The sequence below is a fragment of the Sander lucioperca genome, chromosome 13, assembly GCF_008315115.2.
Source record: "Sander lucioperca isolate FBNREF2018 chromosome 13, SLUC_FBN_1.2, whole genome shotgun sequence".
NCBI lineage: Eukaryota > Metazoa > Chordata > Actinopteri > Perciformes > Percidae > Sander > Sander lucioperca.
The window spans coordinates 18036758-18056675 of record NC_050185.1 but is presented as its reverse complement, the minus strand read 5'-3'; the positions used below and the strand labels follow the sequence as shown (position 1 = coordinate 18056675).

Sequence of the window (19918 nt, the reverse complement as noted above, 5' to 3'; positions counted from 1 at the left end):
GCCTGTTTGGGTGCTATCGTGTGTGCCTATACTCAGTTTTGCTGAACACTGTGACAACTCTGGCAAAACACGAACACATTGAGCAAATGGAAGAGACAAAGATATACTGTCATGATTGGTTTTTTTTTGTTTTTAAATGTTTTTAAGTTTTCCATTTTGTGTGTTGGACTGAGACATGGAGTGGAAAAAGTAAAAAAAGAAAAATGTTGCTCTTTTCTTGATAACATAATGTCTAATATTCAATTTGAGTTTTGTAATATTTGTATGTACGAATGAAAGTTTAGTAAATTTGTGATCGTATGCACGTTTTGGCATATGAGTGTATGTATCTTAAAATTTGAAATGCTCGTTTCTTTTTGGTTTTGTTTTGCATGTAGATTGCCATTTAGTTTCTTTTGTTTTTCTGTTTATTTTTGGGACCATGTACAATACTGTATAACGTGGGCAGGATCTTGGACCTCATGCTACATTGATATTATATATGAATATAAAAACAAGTTTTCCCTATGGAGAAAGTTTTAAGTTATATATCGCCTGTACACTTTGGGCTGCCTTTTAGATCTAACTGTCCACTGTTTAAGATAACAATGATGATAATAGATAAAACATATTAATGATGAAGAATTATGCTGATGAAATAATAAAGATTCTTAATAAATCTTATTACATTTACAACACATCTTACTCCTGTATTTATTGGTCTTGTGTAGAGAAACAGACTGCATATAAACTGTGGTTAGAAAGCTTTTTTATTGATATTTTTCACTATATTGTCCTTACGAAACAGCAAAATTAAAGATTAAAAATACATAAAAATAAAAACACAGTTGACTCACAAGTAATAAGACATGAAAAATGTAGTTTAAAAATGTAAACCCAACTTTAACATCACTACAATGATCCCTAGATGACAGCGTTACATCCTTATCAAGGTTCCTAATCAATGAGCTGTTCTGAAACTCATTAATAAAACTAATGGAATAAAAGTAGTTAATTGTAGAAGCAGAGTAACTCTGGCTTCGGATGAAGTAATGAGCCAGTGTGACCTGCTGAAGTGCTCTTGAACACAACACCTCATCTGTGACGGCTTAAGGCTGGTACATGCATCTCTTGGCTGCACGTAAGCAGACGCGGGAGTTTGCGTGGCTGCGTCTTTTATACTTGTACAGAGTTTGAGTGTAAAGTTCATTTGTTTCTTTCTTTTGCTGTTCCAATCAGCCTTCTGACAGGAGTTGGATCAGCCAATCGGCTCGCTTGACTCTCGGGTCTGCATTGTTAAATTTTGGAGTGATTGCCCCATTTCAAGCCTGGGCAACTTGGAATTATCCTCAACACCATTTTCTGCGTAGACCCACAGAAACGGGTATGTGTATCGTCGGAGAACCATGATTCCAGCCTCGCTCTCACGAGTTGTCCTGGGGAACAGCAATCAGACAAGGGCCTCAATGTTGCTACTTTCCTTTTCATACAAGTTCCATCTCTTTTTGCTTGTCATTCATAATAAAGGGGGCATCCTCTGTCTTCCTGGGCGCTCCTTGTATTTACTCCTCTTCCAGGGAATTATGGGAGAATCAGAAACCACCTCTCTGGCTGTGCTGCATGTGCTCGTGAACCCTCTCCAGCACCTCCTGCATCCTCCTTAGCTACAGAGGAGAATAAATGAAGTGAGTGGTGATAACCTCTGTAACCGAGTGAAAGAAGAATGAGCCGGTAAGAGAAACGTACCTCTTCGTCTTTCTCAAAGATGAGTCTTTCGGTCTCAGTGTCGCCAGCAGCCAGCGGCAGAGGAAAATCTGCCTCGCTCTGCTCTAGATGCTTCTCACGCAAACTAAAACCCATACTCACACCCACATACACACAAAGAAGAAAACAACCTCCGTGAGCATCTATCTCGTCACAGAAAATATCAGTGTGCACATGTGCTGCATGGAATTATTGTTCTTTTTTTTTTTTATAAAGATTATTTTTGGGCTTTTTTATGGCCTTTAATTGATAGGATAGCTTGAAGACAGAAAAGGGGAGAGAGAGAGGAGGGATGACATGCAGCAAAGAGTCGCGGGTTGGATTTGAACCCTGGCCGCTGGCAAGGACTCAACCTACATGGGGCCCACACTCTACTGGGTCGCCCCTTTATATATATATATATATATATATATATATATATATATATATATATATATATATATATATATATATATATATATATATATATATATATATAATTATACTGGCAGCAGCCCAGCTGGCGCGCGCAAATGTGACGTCATGGAATCGCCGTAACTATTTATACCCGCGCTGGTGGTAGCGACACTAGTTGCTGTCTTCTCCTGAACAGAGGTGGCGCTAATGAGGAAAGGCTACCGACTTTGCTCTTTCTACGGACTAGAAGAAGAAGAAAAAAGTAAACAACGGCAGAACTGGCAGCAGCATTGACGTCAATGCTTCGATTTGATTCGATGACCTACTTGGTCGGATCAAGCCTTTCATTCACCATAAAATAACTCATCTTAACCCAGTAAGTTTACAAAAGAGACTTGCAGTCACTCTGAGAGTCCTGGCATCCGGTTGCCCAGGAGCTCGTTCATGCTTCCTGTTTCCGCTTTGTCGCGCGCCACTGAAAAAAAAAAGAGTGGTGCGCGACCTCGGCTCACGCGCTATAAATCCGGGCGCGCCGGCAAGAACTACGTTATTTTGACGTCATGATGTCGCGCGCCAGGTTGGGAATGGCCAGTATAATTCACGCTTTATTGTTCCTTTTTATTTTTAAGAGCCTATATTGTATTAAAAATGTCATGAAAACAAATCCCTCTCCTCCTAGAAGCAACAATGTAAGTGTGTGAGTGTATGTGACACTGTAAATAAAAATCAAGACTTGAAGTGTTAAACTTATGGCAATGACAAATAAGCTACTACAGAGAGAATGTTAGTGACACATCAACCAATCAATGACCTGCGTTTCCTCTTCTGCACCACCATGCGCGTCATATTTTGTATGCACTGGGCTCTGTAATTCTCATAATGCGTCTCCCCCGTCACGTCCTTCAGATCCTGCATGTGCGTCCTCATCAGCATGTTCCTCAGTAGCAGGAAGTCAGAGTGAGCCGGGTTCTCCACTGACCATGCAACGACAAAGTGTTACTGGATCAGACTGGCTGTTCTTTGTTATCAAATAGAACAAAAGTAATGTATACAATTGATACAAAATCAAGGTGCCACCCAAAATACCACCCAAGTAAAAAATGTCCAAAGCCACTGTGAAAGCTAACTAAAAGAAAGGTGAAATTGCAAATAAATCTGGAGAAATTTATAACTTATAACTAGTGAGTGTGTGTTTGTGTTTAATACCTTCTACTAAACCCCAGGGATAGACACGACCCCTGAACTTGTGGCCTTCACTCTCCACCTGAACATTACTCCCAATAACTGCAAACGGGATGCTGTCCTGCAGAGAGAATCAAAAACAATAAACTGTCAGTCTTAACGTGGATGAGACGGCACATTTCAACCATGAGAAAGTCAACCGACGAACCTTGAGTATCTGGTCCTGGTTTTTAAAGTCTTCGTCCTCATCTGAATCACACTCAGGAAACTGGTAGATGTTGATCCCATACTGCTTGATCTCCTCTCTGATCTAGAGTACATGAACACATTAGAACACTAATGTTTGAGAGAAACACAGAAATAAAAATACAACTTCTCCTCAATACCTGAACTCTCCCTGAAGAATGTGTGTGTTTACGATCTCATACCTTCATCTTCTTTCTGTAGACCTCTGCTTGTGTCAGGCTGTCAGCTTTGGCCACGACAGGAACTATGTTGACTTTCTCTTGCAAGGCCTTCATACACGCCACATCCAGAGGTCGAAGACTGATGGGAGAAAAACACACATGTGAGTGTGTGTAAATGCACACATACAGGAACATGGCCAAAAAAAAAGACAAAGTAAAATATGTTGTGAGTACAGTACCCATGGCCAAATGGAGAGATAAAGTAGAGGCAGCAGTGGACTCTGTTGTCCTGGATGTTCCTTCTGTTCAGACCGCTTTCATCTCTGAAGTACTGTTCAAACTGCTGGTCGATGTAGTCTTCTATTGGCTTCCAGCTGATGCAAACATACAATCTCTGTGAGTAAAACAACAACCCTGGCAGATAACTGAGTTTACAAAGTGAGCTACTTCAAAATAAAAGAGTATTCTGTGTGCTTGTGGTGCCATGAGTTGAAGTCTGATTCATGGCCTTGCAGCCTGTCTTAACTTTCAACCATGCCCAATAGAGCAGCAGCGCCATCAAAACACGCTGCAGGTGCATGCTGATGACCTCACCTTTCTGTGTTATCGACGGCGTCTCCAAAGCCTGGTGTGTCTATGATGGTGAGCCTCAATTTGATTCCTTTCTCTTCAATGCTAATTGTGTGTTTGACGATGTTGACTGTTTGATTGATCTGTTCTGCAGACACATACAAGTGCAAAGTAACTAAATGTACACAGGCAACAAGTTAACAGCATGTACAAACATGTACAAGAACACACAAACCTCAGGGTCAAAAACTAATTAAAAAAAAATTTGAACAAGAAAAATGAAAGCTAATAATGTCATTTTTTCTACATAGACCATTCAATTGCATAGTCTAGTTAAACCTACTTTCCTACTTCATTTACATGGGCCACATATAAGTAAATAATAGAACTAATCTCACCTTGCGCATTGGGAACCTTCCTGTCTTTGTAGAGGTCCGTGAGGAACAAAGTGTTGATTAGTGTGGATTTACCAAGGCCAGACACCCCTACAGAGAAAGAGACAACCCTGACTCTTGAAGTAGCATGATCTGACTATGTTGGATGTGATATTTCACTAATAATTGCCAAAGAGAAAGTGCTTCCTCACACACAATGACACAACATCATACTCCGACTAATCAGTTCATTTTTTAATCATGGTTGACAAATGTAGAATTCAAAGCTGGTGTGTCTGTAATCTGCACTGACGAAGGCATTTCTTAGCATTGTGTCAGTTAATTGACATCCACTCTGATGTTATCAGCTGAAACGTTCTAGATGTTGTATATGGTTTTGTGATTTGTTGTGTTTAAAAAAAAAAAAAAAAAAAAACCTGCAGCCTTTAAAAGTATCCCTGTTACCAGACATATAGGAGGACTTACCTGCTACCATAATCGTAAATGTGAAACCTTTCTTCACTGTCTTTCTATGAACCTGGTTGGGCAATGTGGCAAAACCCACATACTCCTTGTCCTGATCCTGCAGAAAGAAAACACCAACAAAACATGTATGTAACTGCATATTGTTTATAAGTGAGGGTTTTAGGTGTACTCATTGTGTTGTTGTAAGAGGGAGTACTGATGCAATTACGTTACAGTTATGGTAACACATGGTAGTCATAGTAACAGCCATCACTGTTGTGGCCTGACCTGGACTCATCACAATCTGACCCTCATTATGATCTGCATCTAATGCTTCACAAGTCTATGAGGTGTGCTGCAAAGCATCATGGGGCTTTGAACCCAGTAGCATCAGAAGAAGGATGAGCGGAGGAGCAAGGAAACAATAGACGCTCTCATCTTTATACCTCAGCAGAGGTGCACTTTGGGGGCAGAACAGATACGTCTAACACCTGTTAACCACGTCGACATGCACCTCTGCTTTGACCGTGAAAGGTAATGTCTGACCTCGGTATTAACTAACTCTGTATTTTGCTTTTGTTTGTACATGAAACAGCTGCTGAAACAGCATGAAACAGTTCCAAGGATACTTGTCAGCAGGGTTAAGGATTTAGATATTATGTACTAAGACGTGAAGAAAAAAATGTGGATGTTAGAACATACAGTATGAGTTCAACATTGTGCACAACTATTGGGAAATGTATAAAACAGACATTTTGTATCTAGGGGCTTCTTCTGACACAGGCTCTGGCATACAGAAACATACCTCTGGAGAATAGGGGTCAAAGCGTCCCCAGGGGCTGTGTGGACGTGAGGCCGGGCTGAGTAGACAATCCATGGACACCTGAGAGACGAGCTGCCTCCTCAGCGGCAGGGGTTGAAACTCTGTGTCTGGTCCCACACGACTTGGTCTATTTGGGACTGTCGGAGAGCCAGCATGGTGGCAGGCGATGGGACGAGGCAGACAGGGAGTCCCGGGGAGGCTGGGGAGTGCCCCGTTGGTTGCTGTCCCAGTATCCTCTGCCTCACGGTGAACTGGTGCCTGGGGCTGTTGGCCAGGCTGAGAGACGGGATGTATATCCCTCATGGCGTAAGGAAATTGAGTGACCTCCTGGTCCTCAATGGACAGACTGGAAAACTGCGACAGGAGGCAGCAGAGGTACACATCATGGGTTTATATGGACAATCGAAAGACTCGAAAATATAACTCACTTTAAATCAAAACTTAAAAGAAAGTGTTCTTTCTTTCCTATTTACTGATTTGCTTGGAAAAATAATGGTGCAATAAAAAGTTGATTACTTTTAGTCTCGAGTCCAATCTAAAGGAGAGACCGATAGCTAAAAAGTGTACGGAAACCTTAAATCTGCAGTTAATTAAACCAGTAATCACCAAAAACTATTAGACATGGTCTCTTCTTTTATGACCAGTTACAATCATTACAGTTAGGATTTTTATTCCATGCAGGACACTAAAAAGTCAACATTTTGGCAATTCCACTTTGATTTTGAGTCCTTTTCCCCTCAGAAATATTATATTATTTAATCTATGCATGTATATTATAATTGATCAAATATAGATAGTTGACGTGTCACTATAATAATAATACCACCACCTGCTTTACAGAAGACACATTTCACATTGTCCTGTTGACTTGGTCTGAAGACAGCGGAGAGAACAACACGGAACACAGTGCTGCTGGCCTGATCAGGATTTGTCTGGCATCCCTCTGCCTGTCAGCTCTCATTACCCACAAAGCTTTGTAGCAGGCTTAACCCAGCTTCTTATGCTCTGACAGGCTGGGGGGTTGGAGATTTAACTATTAAACACACACACACACACACACACACACACACACACACACACACACACACACACACACACAAACACAAGCTATAAACACTATTATTAAAGACTATTCTACAAACGTGTCCTACCTCTTTTTCTGGGAAAGTTTCCGCTTTTTTCAGCAGAGGATAGCATATATAAATGAGAAAAAATGTATACTTAGTAAAAAAAGACAATACAAATGCATAGACTTGTTGAATAAGCTGGATAATGAGAACATGGCTATTGGTCCCAAATGTATAAAAAAATAAGTAGCTTTACTATACCCTCCTGCTATCAATAAACAAAACGTAAAACAAAATGCACAGACTGTAAACTAGTAGAACAGAACAGAACAGTGAATGGTTTATAACAACATTTTCTCTCGTAGTTTATACCACCTTCATGTGCATGTCTATACTAACAGAGGTCTAACAGCATCCTCCTAAAGCAAATTAAAAGAATGTACTACAGGAATGGACTACTGTTTTTGTTTTGTGTTTTTACTTTTTTAGCATAACAGGACTACAACTGCATCTCGCAACCCTATGTGTACCATGAAAATAATGAACCTTGAACCTTGAAAAAAGTGCCAAAAGCCCACAAAGAATGCAAGAATACAAGTGCCATACACAAATATAAATTCCTGCAAGAATATTCAAGAAATTGGTGATATCAACCTAGTTGTGTTTAAATGCATGTGTTCAGTGTTAGACATACCTCTGTTACTGCTGCGGAACCTGACCGGAGACGACATGTGCTCCATAATGCTATACCGGCTCCTCAAACTGTCTGCAGTTCAGACGCAAAAAAGGGATAAACTAGGCTACAATGTGATGATGAGGCATCTAGTGTGTGTGTGTGTGTGTGTGTGTGTGTGTGTGTGTGTGTGTGTGTGTGTGTGTGTGTGTGTGTGTGTGTGTGTGTGTGTGTGTGCGGCAGGCTCAGAGACTGAGCCTGCCGCTCTGACGTGGTTTTATGGGTTTTAGCCTACGCTAAAGTAGGCTAGGAGAGTATTGTTTTTAATTGTCTCGAGCGATTACATCGCAATGTTACTATTTGAATGGTAATACCTTGGTAAGTTTTTTTGTGTAGCCTAAATAAAGATTAAAAAAAAGCCTGGTAATATGACTTCAGTGCAGGACCATAACAACAGCAGGTACCACTATTATTATTAATAGTTTACGCTACTGCTATCACTGCATTTTTCAAGATTAACTTTTATGCTAACCGATTAAGTTAGTTTGTGCCTCTAGCGTTAACATTTGAAAAACCTAACCTTTGCGTGGCTTCTTGAAGTTTCGGACGGGGATAAGCACGGTAAGTGCTGATGAAAGTAAAACAATGAGCCTTTTTACAAAAAATACATAACGTTATATAATAATCCATTGTAATCGTTTAATGTTCACCACTCTTTAGCTTAACCAATTTTCCACTGCCACTTGTTTGCTGACTATCAAACATACACATAATGACATTACACGGTAGCTCATAACAAAGTGGACGGTTCAGATGTGGATACAATTATTATTATTATTTTTTTAATTCACGTGGAATGCACTATTGTTTGGTTTTTCTTGTGTAACATAATGAGACAACTGCATTTTGTTGTAGGCTACAACCTACAACAAAACAATTAGTGCCAAAGGGTCACCATGAATACAAGTGCCATACACAAATATAAATCCCTGCAAAAATATTATTATATTACATTATTTATGATTCAACTAGTGGTTTAGTTAAGCTTAGTTTATTAGGATCCCCCATTAGCTACAGCGGGCTGCAGCTATCTTCCTGGTTCCCTAGCGGGCTATACAGCTGTAAACTACCTTTACAGATCGGTGACAAATTAAAGGAAACAACGGAAGTTCTCCAGGCCTCTAGAGCAACTAGTGGAACAGCTTGATTTTCGACCGTTATTAACCGATATTAAATTCATATTATTATTATTATTATTATTATTATTATTATTATTATTATTATTAATATTATTATTAATAATAACATAATATATTATTAATATACAGTCTATGCTCCCGTCTCATGCCTTCCCGGCTGGTGCTGTCCCCGAGCTTCGGCTTTTCAAAATAAAAGCTCGCGTCTGGTCCGCTGTGTCTTTGTACTTGGGTGTTTTGGATGTTTGTGAACTAAACAGTACGGCAATTATGCTAATGAATACAATAACTTTTTCAGCAGATGTCTTACTTACAACACGATGGAGTTAGCAAAGCAGTTTTGTGTTTATATGTGCAGGTGGGATTTATTCAGTTTGATAAATCCCACGGTAAATTGGCTGGTTTACTAAACAGGGAGGGACTAGAAATCCTGTCTGTTTTTTGTATTTAAAGAGCGAATTGCTCCACAATATGAATACAGATTAATCACTTATTTTGTTGGTAACCGTTGTTGTATAATCACAATATTACACTTGAGGAGGCCTATACTCAGTAATTTCGGACTTCGAAATTAAACCCTCTCATGTGACTTAAACAAACGTCAACGTTAAACGCTGATGCAGTTTTAAATGTTTTATCACCACGAGTTTACAGACGTCTCTGCTGATTGAGTATCAGCTGACCTGAGCCGAGACACACCCACCAAACGAGAGAAAACATATCTCAAACATAGACTTAATATTTACAGTCTCTCTCTCTCTCTCTCTCTCTCTCTCTCTCTCTCTCTCTCTCTCTCTCTCTCTCTCTCTCTCTCTCCTCTCTCTTGCATCGTTTCATATTTGCAGCGCGTTTATCTATTTGGTTGTGTTGTGTGTCTTTGCAGCGCGTTTATGTATTTGGTTGTGGTATTTGCAGTGCGTTTGCTGAATGCTGCGCATGTGTTGTCAAATTAATGAAGTTGTTTTTCTTTTTGCATCGCTTCTTTTTTCGGGGTTTGCGTGCTTTTCTTTTTGCATCGTTTTTTATTTGCAGCGCGTTTATGTATTTGGTTGTGTTGTGGTATTTGCAGTGCGTTTGCTGAATGCTGCACATATAATGTTGTCAAATTAATGAAGTTGTTTTCTTAATTTGCTTGTGTGTTGTCTATTTGCGTGTGTTTTCTTAAGCTGCAGGGCGTTTGCCACTGTCGGCCACCGTATTGAAACATTTCAACAGAAAATACACAAGGCATTGTGATAAATAATTGACCCATGAAGTGTAGCTTAAAGTATAAAGTGCCACGTGTTTCACAGCTTATGGACAAAGTGGACACTGGAGCCCAACCAAAAACTATTGGCCGGCAAATTTTTGCTTACCACAAATATACTAATGTCACCATTCAACAGATGTCGACTGATGAGTAAAGAGAAATTGTAACACAGAAATACCAAACATGTTTGATTTAAGAAACAATGTCGCAATTACCTAGTCTGTCCACCAGAGTGCACTGACAATCTGTGGAATTTAAGGAATCCTTATCAAAATGTTTGTTTCTGTTATCTACTTATGCTAATAAATAAATACCAGCCAATATATCCTTTATATAGACTGCTATTGGATTAATATTGAACTCTAAAATGTCAATATGGGTATCAACTAAATCCAGTATTGGCCGGGCTCTTGTCGAAACCACATAAATACTGGTTCAGAGAACAATATGAAGCAAATGTAATTTGCTAGGCAGTTGTCATCAAGTAACATACTTTTCTTTACTGCTTTTCATGTAACATATCCCATATTAATCTAATTTCTTATCTTATCTTAATCTTCATGCATTAGTCCTCCACATACAGCTATATGAATCTTTCTCTTTTCTCCCAGTTGTTTTAAAAACACACAAAGGTCTTTTTTAAAGTGTTTTATCCTTTGAAACTGTGCTTTGTAGATGTACTCTGTCTTGGCCATCAGATGAAGCAGTCAGAGAAAACAGCTGTCCTCTGTAGATATGTCCCACAGCGCTCTGCATGTCCTTCTGGGCCTGTTAGAAGGGCCTAGCAGTGAGTTGTTGACCTGGAGCGGTTGTGAGGGCTCGTCCTGGGCTTTTGGTTGTCCTGAGAGGTTATTGCGTTCGTAGGTTTCGGACCCATTCTCGCCTGAGTCTGTGCTCGTAGACCTGCAAAACGTCTGGCTCTTGTCTTGTGAGTGGTCCTTACATTCTCTGCTTGAACAGGAATGGCCATGCTCAGTACTGTCATGTGTGTGTTGCTCTCCGTCTGAATGGCTGTCAGGTGTGCTATACTGGTTTTGGCTCTGAGTGAGGTCATTAGGCTTTATGTAGTTATTTGCATTTTCCAAATGTTGCTTGGGGTCGGGGCTCTGTGATGAATTGTGGGTTTGTTGATTGTGAGAATCAAGGGTCTCGTCCTGGTAGTGAGAGTGGTTTTGGTGGTTGTGATTCTGCCAGAAGGCTCTGCGGAGCTGCTCTAACTCTGAGAGCAGAGGCAGACTGATGTCCAGGTGCATCAGCAGGTTCTCCAGCCACTCCCCCAACTTTAAAAAGGAAGGACTGAAAGACAAATAGTTGTGGTGATGAGAGGTTGGAGGACCTTACATGCTCTACTGCAGTAGTGCCTTGATTACATTTAATAGGCTATTCTGCACTGTATTAGTTTAGTTTGTTTGTGTTATGCATTGCTAATAGAATACAATGTTTTTGTACTGTATGTTGGCTCATATCAGTGGCTCATATGTTGTTTAGCAATTTCCTTTACAACATTATAGTACCAAAGCACTATCCCTCTAATGAAGTGCCTATTTTTTACATTTTAAGTAGCAGTGACACTAGTGGCGGCCTATGGTTGTTCTGTTGACTGGAACAGAACTAAAATGTAATGAATGATTAAATTGTGTTTCAAAACAAAATTTTAAACAGAGGTACTTGTCTCGATTTTTTAACATCTAGCTAATACTTTGCTTTATAGGAAATTAGGTCTGCAGTTGTGTTAGATTTGTGCAGTCATACCGTTTATCAGCGTCCGTTTCACAGCAGAGGACACCCAGCGGCAAGAAGGCCGAGGGGCACTGTGGAGGGTGGTACTGCTGCAGGAAACCGGCTACATTTAGCCCAAAGTCATTCGACCGGGGAAGGTAGTCAGGGTCAGCATTCACTCTACCTATTATCTTAAGAGTGACAGAGATAGATACATATTTTAGGAGGTTTGTTTCTTTGACATTTACACAACATTTTAACACAGGAGTTCCGACCACTTCATATTTTTAGGAATATTTCTGCCCCAGAAGTTCTTACCTCACATATCATGATACCAAAGGAAAATATGTCCACCCGTTCATCATAGCTTTTCCCTAAGAGGTGCAGAGGAAAGATTGGAAAATGTGAACCACATCTTTACTGTCTCATACTGACCCATGATGGAAATGTAGAGATCCTGTGTTCAGTGTATTCATATTAGACCTGCTATTATTACCTTGGAGTAATATCAGGTCTCCCACACAGTTTCCCCATTTTTTGCATATTTTAACCGAGTGCATTTATGGTGTCAAGAGCCAAGTTGAGGTTAGTCAATACTGTTTAGACACCTCACGTAGAGTATTCATATACGTGTCACCAGCATAGTTGAGGAAAGCAGTATCAGCAAACTGTCATTCACTCACAATTAAAAATGATAGCAACATTTATTGTGCAAATGCAAGTATTAATCTAATATGAATCTTCACACCTCCGCTGTGAGGTCTCACATGACTCCCAAAGTCCTTTACTCATAATCATAAATATTGTGCCAATGCCAGTTGTATATCTATTTATCTCCACTACAGACCTCAGTTATGGGCTCATAGAGATACACACTCTGTCAACTTGGGTTTAGGTGCCTTGGGGGTCTTTGATTCAGAGATTGGCAATCCCCTTCTATAACTGAACCTGGAACCTTCTGCACTCACCATGGATCATTTCAGGAGCCATCCAGTAGGGGTTTCCTACCACGGTGTAGCGCTTCCTCCGGTCAGGCCTGCGGAGCTCTGGCAGTGTCCCCTTCGCAGGCCTTTCCAGAGAGGATGTTGTGCTCTGATGTCTGTCCTCCGTCACCAGCCTGGCTAGTCCAAAATCTGCCACCACCACAGACTGGTTCTAAACAAGGAGAGCGAGAGAGAGAGAGAAATGTTAAGAATGTTTATATTGGTTATGTTGGTCTGTTTTTGTTTAAAAGAGTAGCAGAAGTGTGTAGCATTTGTGTTTCTCAAAATACAGATCACATTTCCCATAAACCTTAGCTGTTCTACTAGCTTCTTTGGCAGCCTTAAAGTCAATCATGTATGTAAGAAGGAAATGTTAACATTAAGTTAAAACTATACAGTTAGAAGAGATTGATGTTTTTTAGTTTTATAATTTAAAAACATTGAAATAAAGAGGCTGGCTATAGCTGGAAGATCATCTTGTTTATAAAGACTTACACAATATAATTTTTTTTTTTTTACATTTTATTACTTATTTACTTTGTTACATATAGGTTTAATATTTAGAAAATAAACAACTACAAAAACTATGAATCCGTTTTTTTCAGGTTACATAACTGATTTATTGCAAGATAACTACCTGTTTTGTACACTTGTCGTAGTTAAACAGATCAGATAAAGCTCAGATCTAAAGCTAACCCTAGTGTGATGTGTGTGATGGAACCACTTGTTTACCTCTCTGACCAGGCAGTTGTGTGAGTTTAGATCTCGGTGGATGACATTCATGGAGTGTAGATAGGCCTTAGAAGGAGATATTTAATATACATAAGGGAAAGTTTGTACTAGATTATAGAATGATTTTGGATATTAACCTTGAAAGACTCACCATTCCAGCTGCAATGTCTTTGGCATAACTCACTCTTAATCTCCAGGGAAAGTCATTGTCCTACAACAACAACAACAACAACAACAACAACAACAACATTATGACCAACATAGTGTATCTGTGTACACTAACAGTCCTTAGAGATAAACAGAAAAAAAAAAAAATAACTTACCATTTTTATGATGGTCTCTCGGAGAGTTCCTCCCTGGATGTATTCAGAGACAAAGTTTATTCGTTTGTCTTTATAAAACAGTCCAATGAACTTTAGGACATTGGGATGGTCCAGACAGCGCATCACCTTCACCTGTACAAATTGAAAAGAAATGTGGTTAAACAATGTCATTATAGCAACATGAAATAAGCTCATAGGTATGATAGTGACCTCGAAACTATCTTGATGATGTAAAATGGGTTTAAAACTGTGCTAGGGAACTCTTCTTGTTAAACATTTCTTCCCAACTTAAAACCTAAAGTGGACTTGGTGGAGAGCGCCAATCTTCCTTAACTTGTTAACTTGTTAGCCCTTTGGTAGTCACCTAAATAAAGTGACCACCAGCTGGGTTGGTAAATATGAGTGTGCTGTGTGAGAACTTACTTCCTTTAAGAACGTCTTCTGTGTCTCTTCGTCAAAACGTATCAACTCTTTCATCACCATCACCTCCCCTGTCTCTTGATGCGTTACCTTGACAGCAAGAGGTTCAAAATCAATCTTACAAAGAACTGTCAAGTAGGTGTACAGTTGTTTAAAATGTTTTGAAAAAGTCACCCATATAAGGGACAAATGAATGGAAAAAAGTGACTGCGGTACCTTGACAGCCTGTCCATAGAAGCCCTTGCCAAGCACTTCTCCATGGATAAGGTCTGAAGGTCTGAAGATGCGATGGGTCCGAACTCCAGGGTCCACACGAAGAGACTCTGAGCGAACCATGTCTCTCCTTAAAAGCGACAGCGCTCCGGAGGACAGAGGACACTTGTCTATACTACAGCTGCGCCTGAGAAAGAAAAGAAAGACTCAAACAGAGAGAAAGAGGGGAGTGATGAATCAAAGTAAGCCGAGAGTCAGCACTTACAGGATTTGTCTGGATCGCATTCCCGTGATTCCTTGGTGCTGAGGCGGTGAGAGGCTCAACCTGATTGGTTCATCTGTGTCCTCCCCTGGACTTGGCTCTTCCTCCAGACTCTGGAGTTTGTGGGTTGAAGAAAGTTTGTTGCGGACACAAGGGTCAGGACAGCTGATGTCGTCCTGGGGATTGTTTGAGCGAAGGAGGTCATCAGGAGTCTGCGGGTTGTGTTCAATTGTCAGCTGCAATGGTCTGTTTGTGTCCTGGATCACAAAGTTTATCTAGGAAAGGAGATGGTGTTGACCCTGGGTGACATATTCATTTTTTGTCTTGCTTGTTATTAGTGGGTGGTATGAGGCCTACCTCTTCTGGGGAAATGTTGTGGACAGGGATGCCGTTGACCTCCAGTACTCGGTCTCCAGTGTGGATAGAGGACAGCAGGTCAGGACTGAGGGCAGCGGAGTCTAACCTGGAGGAGAAAGACAGTGAGTGAATGGGTGCAGGAAAGGTGGGTTAAGACAAAAAAAAATCAGCCGAGGTTGTTGGATCAGCTTTTGGGTTAAGTTGGAGTTTAGCTCTAACTAAATTGCAAAATTCACATTTGGTTATGTCTTAGATTTAGACTCACCTTGTCACGGTGACAAGTGGGCCTTTTTCTTGGCTGAAGTCAGTGGCTACAGTCAGGCCTCGTTGGCCACCTGCATGGGGAGGGAGAGACACCAGCGCCACCATGTGGGGACTCTTTGTGAGTGGAGAAGCTGACCTCACAGCTGATATTTCACCCTGACAGAAACAGTGGCCACTGCAAAATAGACAAATGAAAAGATAGAATAAAGATCATTAATCAGAATATCATAAAAAAACAGCAGAGTTTCAGCTTACAAATTTGTTAGCTTTCCACATGCAGCAAATTAAGCTAAAAACTTAGCTTAATTTCTTTCCTTTTGGCTTCAAACTTACCAGTATAGTTTTGTGCGTTCGATTAGCGTGTAGGTGTCTCCATCTCCAATGAACATTTCACAGCTCATACAAGTGAAGCATTCAGGGTGGTACTTCTGCTCTCCAGCAACCTGTCAATACAGGGAGACAGTGTGCTAAAAAAAAATATCAGGGCAAGGGGCTTTTTTACAAGATGTTTTTTTACTTGTGTCTGTGAAACATACGTAACGTACATATTTGATATTTACACATTGATATACACAACAGAGACTGTGAGCCTAACAATAATAATATGACGTGTGTGTGGTGTGTGTGTGTGTGTGTGTGTGTGTGTGTGTGTGTGTGTGTGTGTGTGTGTGTGTGTGTGTGTGTGACGAGGAACATTTGCTTCAAGTGTTTACATTTTATCATTTTTTGATGATTGCTGGGGGAGACCTTACATATGGTTTATGTTGTTTTATGTCATTCTGTCGATTGTTTGGAGCATTTTAGGTATAAATCAAGGTTATACAGATTCTTATTTTCAGGGATTATCATGTTACCATAATCAGTCCTGTTGCGATGGTCTCTTTGCAGCCGTGGCAGTGTTCTCCATAACGGGCCCAGTAGTGCTTCTTACAGTAGAGCTGTCCCTCTCTTTCATAGTACCAGTGAGACAGGATGCAGCCACATTCACAACACCTAGAGAAAAGTGGGAATCAGGGAAAGAGAGAGAGAGAGTAGTATGGCAAAACAAAGGAAAATGGAGATTCAGAGATGTAAGATGATAGATACTTCAGAGGTGTATTCCAGCAAAGTAACGTGAGCCTCATCTGTGATGGAACACATGAGACTTGCGAGGAAAGTCGACCTGTGAGATCGTCACACGCTAGGATCAGGTACAACACTTCCGCTTCAGTCGGACCATAAGTTATCGTCTTCAGTGTAGCTTCTTTTGTTTAACACGCAATGGTTTTCTATGTCACTGATACCCATCTCCTTTCCTCTTTTGACTTATTTGACCCTGCTTGTGTTGAATGACATTGTTATAATTGTATTAGTCACAAAGTTGAGGTTGAGTCATCAATCTGCTGATGTTTGTCCAGCACACGCCTGGAAGAAAATACAGTAATCTTCACTGCAGGTCAAGGATGTTGTTGAAATGGTGCATAGATGTTGAATTGCTGATGTCACCATGACAGAGAGCACATTCAGCCAGATGCCAAACTGATATAGCTTCTTACGAAAGGGCTACTCATCTAGGGTCACTGGTTGGTCATGTGTTTCCCATTTAAAGATTGCAAAACAGAGCTACACAAAGTGAAAACATTTTAACAGTTTTATTCCTTAAATGCAGTGCAGCATGTACTTTCAGTCCCTTAAAATTTGCAAACAGAAACTTTTCAGTGGCATCCTGGCTTAAACTGAATGACGAATAATACCTATGCACAACAAAAACCTGCTTCCTTATCTCTTTAACACTACAGCCGGAGTGGGAGGTGACTTCCTGGACAGTTTCCTCTCTCCCAACCTCAACTGTAAATGCCATGCTGTTCTTACTATGGAGAAAGAAAAGCTTGCCTTATTGAGAATACAGTTGTGGGGAGTTTCCTTCAAAGTAAGAGATACTCAGTGACAGCATTTCACTGTGATCAATTATATTATTTTATTTTATTAAAAGCTTTTCTGAAATCTTGTTACACAACTTAAAGTGGCAATAAGCATGATCTTACTTCTACTACTGACTTTGGTAGTGTCTAATCAGTAATTGCTGTAGTTTTGTATTGTGCTTGCCAGAGGCCACTTTAGTGTCACACGTGTGACAACTACACCCAGTTGTTCTCTTTCCTCTCTTCATTCCAATGAAACCATTGTTGCCTTTGTTGGTAATGTAAAACATATTTCCCTGGTAGAACATGTAAATACTTAAATGAACCTGGAATAGGATCACTTTTTTTTTTATCTTGTTTGTTAATAGAGAGTGGCAGCATGGTCATCTATGATTATAACCTGATAGATACCATAGCTGTGATATTGAACTTAAGGTTCACTTTAGATCAAATTCATTAGTACTTGAGTAAAGTAATACCAGTTACTCACAGGAGTATTTAGTCCTAACAGATACTATGTTGGCTGGGGATACAGTGCACTGGGAAGTACACTGAAAGGACCTGCTTCTCATTTATTTAGAGGAAATAATTAAGTAATAAAACCATCAGACAGCTGCAGGTTTATTTTTTGACCTTCTGTCTTTGTTATTGTGCTGCTGGCAACGGATGTGAAACCTCCCAGCATCACATCTGCAATTCCAGCTAAACATCTGGTTGTGAGAAAACTTGGACATTTATCCTATTTCCTACTGCAACCCACACATTTCTCTCCTTCTCCACCTGAAAGTATCTCCCTCATCTGGCTTGTGCTGCATCTTACTCTTATCTTTAGCCACTCATAAAATCTCCTCTCTATTCTAAGAGCTGTTCCCGTGTCACTAAAAGTGGACATACCAGGAGCACCTGGTGTACATAAAACAAACATATTATGATGTCAAGACAGGAGCGTAGGTCAAATCATGGCAGACGTGTGTCTTGCTCATGCCCAGACCAAGATGATCTCCAAAGCTGCTCCAGCAGATTATTTAAAGGTTAGAGGGCCCTTTCTCGACCCAGGGCCCGGGACAAATCGGAAGAATCTGATGACGTATTCTCCTGCCATGGTTTCCTTCCTGTTCTGTCTGTGTCGCACTGCTGGACTTCCTTTAAAAAACAGTACTTCTTAAAAGAAAACATTTGTTTTTGATCTAATTGTATTGAGTTTGGTGGTACAGGGATATTGTATCAAAGGTGTTATGTATGCAGTATGATGTATGCATCTTTTAATATAGACCTGAGGAAGAGTAGTTGTTGATGGGGTAGAACAAACAGATCCCCAAACGAACAAAAACAGTTTAGTTATGGATTGTACTGTAATCTGCTTGGATAACTGGCAAGGCAATAACTTTGCCTGTTATTGTTATGGTATTATAAACTACTCATACACATACTTATAGTTAATGTTAAGGTAGACAGAATATCAAAAGCACAGGTTACTCGTGTGTCTGTTTGTCACAGCAGAGTTGTGTTTGAGGAAGCATCGCAGAAGTTGAGCTACAATTTGCTTAGATTCTCTTTCTCTCACTTTCCCTCACTCTTTCATACTCTTTCTCTTCTTTCTCCCCCTTGCACAATACACATTGTACAAATTAATGACAGCTGCTCTTACCGTCCTTTCATTCCTCTCCGAAACCTCTGGTCCCGTCGTGACATTCTGTCCTGTTAGTTCACCGATAGACAACTGTCACTCAGAAACAATCCATCCAGTTAAGAAAGGAGTGTTTTAGTTGCATCTGTTCATGAGTAGATCCTCCATGTATTCAGCTGTGACCGGCAGAAGGCGTTGTCTGTTTTTTTGTTTTTACTCTCTCTCTCTCTCTCTCTCTCTCTCTCTCTCTCTCTCTCTCTCTCTCTCTCTTCATGCGCTCAGAGACTTCCTTTGCATATGAGTTCCCTTTCTAATGTGCAGAGTAGCTGTGTGAGAAAATCTCTCTCTCTCTCTCTCTCGCTCTCTCTCTCTCTCTCTTCATGCGCTCAGAGGCTTCCTTTGCATATGAGTTCCCTTTCTAATGTGCAGAGTAGCTGTGTGAGAAAAAAACTCTTCCCTGCTGACACCAGCCAGTCTCCCTGGCTGCCGAGTTCTGCTCCACCGTCCCTCTCCTGTTACCTCCAGTATGTAGACCTCTGCAAGATACTGTTACGCTCCTCTGCAGAGTCCACAGAGTTTGGAGCTACATGGGTGTTTATATGAGTGAAGATAAGTGGGGTGTGAGGGGTGTGAGAAGGTCAGTGAGTCTGGGTGTTTTAAAATGAGCTCTGTTCCCATCAGCGCAGACATAATCTCATTATGAATGCTCCAATTACTGCACTGTCAGGATCCAACAGTAAAGCACTCTATTCATCACGCACAACAAACAAAGAGGGGGAATTCAGTTAAATTAGAGAAGTAATAGATGAAAAAACATTGCTACTATTCAGTATAAAGTTTATATACCTTCAGATGAGTGCAGCTCTGCTGCAGTTTATTTGGTTCCAGTAGTACATTTTCTATAATTAGTCCAGCCACGTTTATATCTTGAGACTGTAATCCATACTAATGAAGTGCCATGTTCGCAGACAC

The 19918-nt window shown here is 40.4% G+C and overlaps 2 protein-coding genes across 3 annotated transcripts; both read right to left on the bottom strand.

The window, feature by feature from the left end:
* Positions 1-736: 736 nt before the first annotated feature.
* sept4a (septin 4a) lies at positions 737-7861 on the bottom strand. Of its 2 annotated transcripts, XM_031280670.2 has the most exons (13): positions 7722-7861; positions 7112-7134; positions 5943-6314; positions 5159-5255; positions 4697-4783; positions 4323-4446; positions 3968-4102; positions 3750-3867; positions 3530-3631; positions 3346-3442; positions 2951-3113; positions 1726-1828; positions 737-1643 (listed from the first exon to the last, which is right to left on the bottom strand). In XM_031280670.2, the coding sequence occupies exons 1-13, from the start codon at positions 7765-7767 to the stop codon at positions 1572-1574; spliced, it is 1539 nt and encodes a 512-aa protein (XP_031136530.1). In that variant the 5' UTR covers positions 7768-7861; the 3' UTR covers positions 737-1571. The 2 variants fall into 2 exon arrangements, with proteins under 2 accessions (XP_031136530.1, XP_031136531.1); XM_031280671.2 differs by lacking the exon at positions 7112-7134 and having other exon boundaries at positions 7722-7855.
* Positions 7862-10746: 2885 nt separating this feature from the next.
* On the bottom strand, positions 10747-19251 carry LOC116037072 (LIM domain kinase 1-like). The gene is made up of 15 exons (XM_031280834.2): positions 18968-19251; positions 16273-16411; positions 15752-15861; positions 15420-15593; positions 15155-15260; positions 14801-15072; positions 14539-14722; positions 14326-14412; positions 13903-14034; positions 13731-13790; positions 13580-13645; positions 12833-13019; positions 12183-12238; positions 11898-12055; positions 10747-11441 (listed from the first exon to the last, which is right to left on the bottom strand). The coding sequence occupies exons 1-15, from the start codon at positions 19009-19011 to the stop codon at positions 10853-10855; spliced, it is 2364 nt and encodes a 787-aa protein (XP_031136694.1). The 5' UTR covers positions 19012-19251; the 3' UTR covers positions 10747-10852.
* Positions 19252-19918: the final 667 nt, after the last annotated feature.

Excerpts from the sequence above, each read along its gene's own strand:
- LOC116037072 (XM_031280834.2), bottom strand. The coding sequence starts at position 19,011 with ATGTCACGACGGGACCAGAGGTTTCGGAGAGGAATGAAAGGACG. Across the intron at positions 15,594-15,751 it reads GAACGCACAAAACTATACTG|TGGCCACTGTTTCTGTCAGG; the intron begins GTAAGTTTGAAG and ends TCTATTTTGCAG. Across the intron at positions 12,239-12,832 it reads GGCTCCTGAAATGATCCATG|GGAAAAGCTATGATGAACGG; the intron begins GTGAGTGCAGAA and ends TGCACCTCTTAG.
- sept4a (XM_031280670.2), bottom strand. The coding sequence starts at position 7,767 with ATGGAGCACATGTCGTCTCCGGTCAGGTTCCGCAGCAGTAACAGAG. Across the intron at positions 4,103-4,322 it reads GCCGTCGATAACACAGAAAG|CTGGAAGCCAATAGAAGACT; the intron begins GTGAGGTCATCA and ends TGTTTGCATCAG. Across the intron at positions 3,632-3,749 it reads TCTACAGAAAGAAGATGAAG|ATCAGAGAGGAGATCAAGCA; the intron begins GTATGAGATCGT and ends CATGTACTCTAG.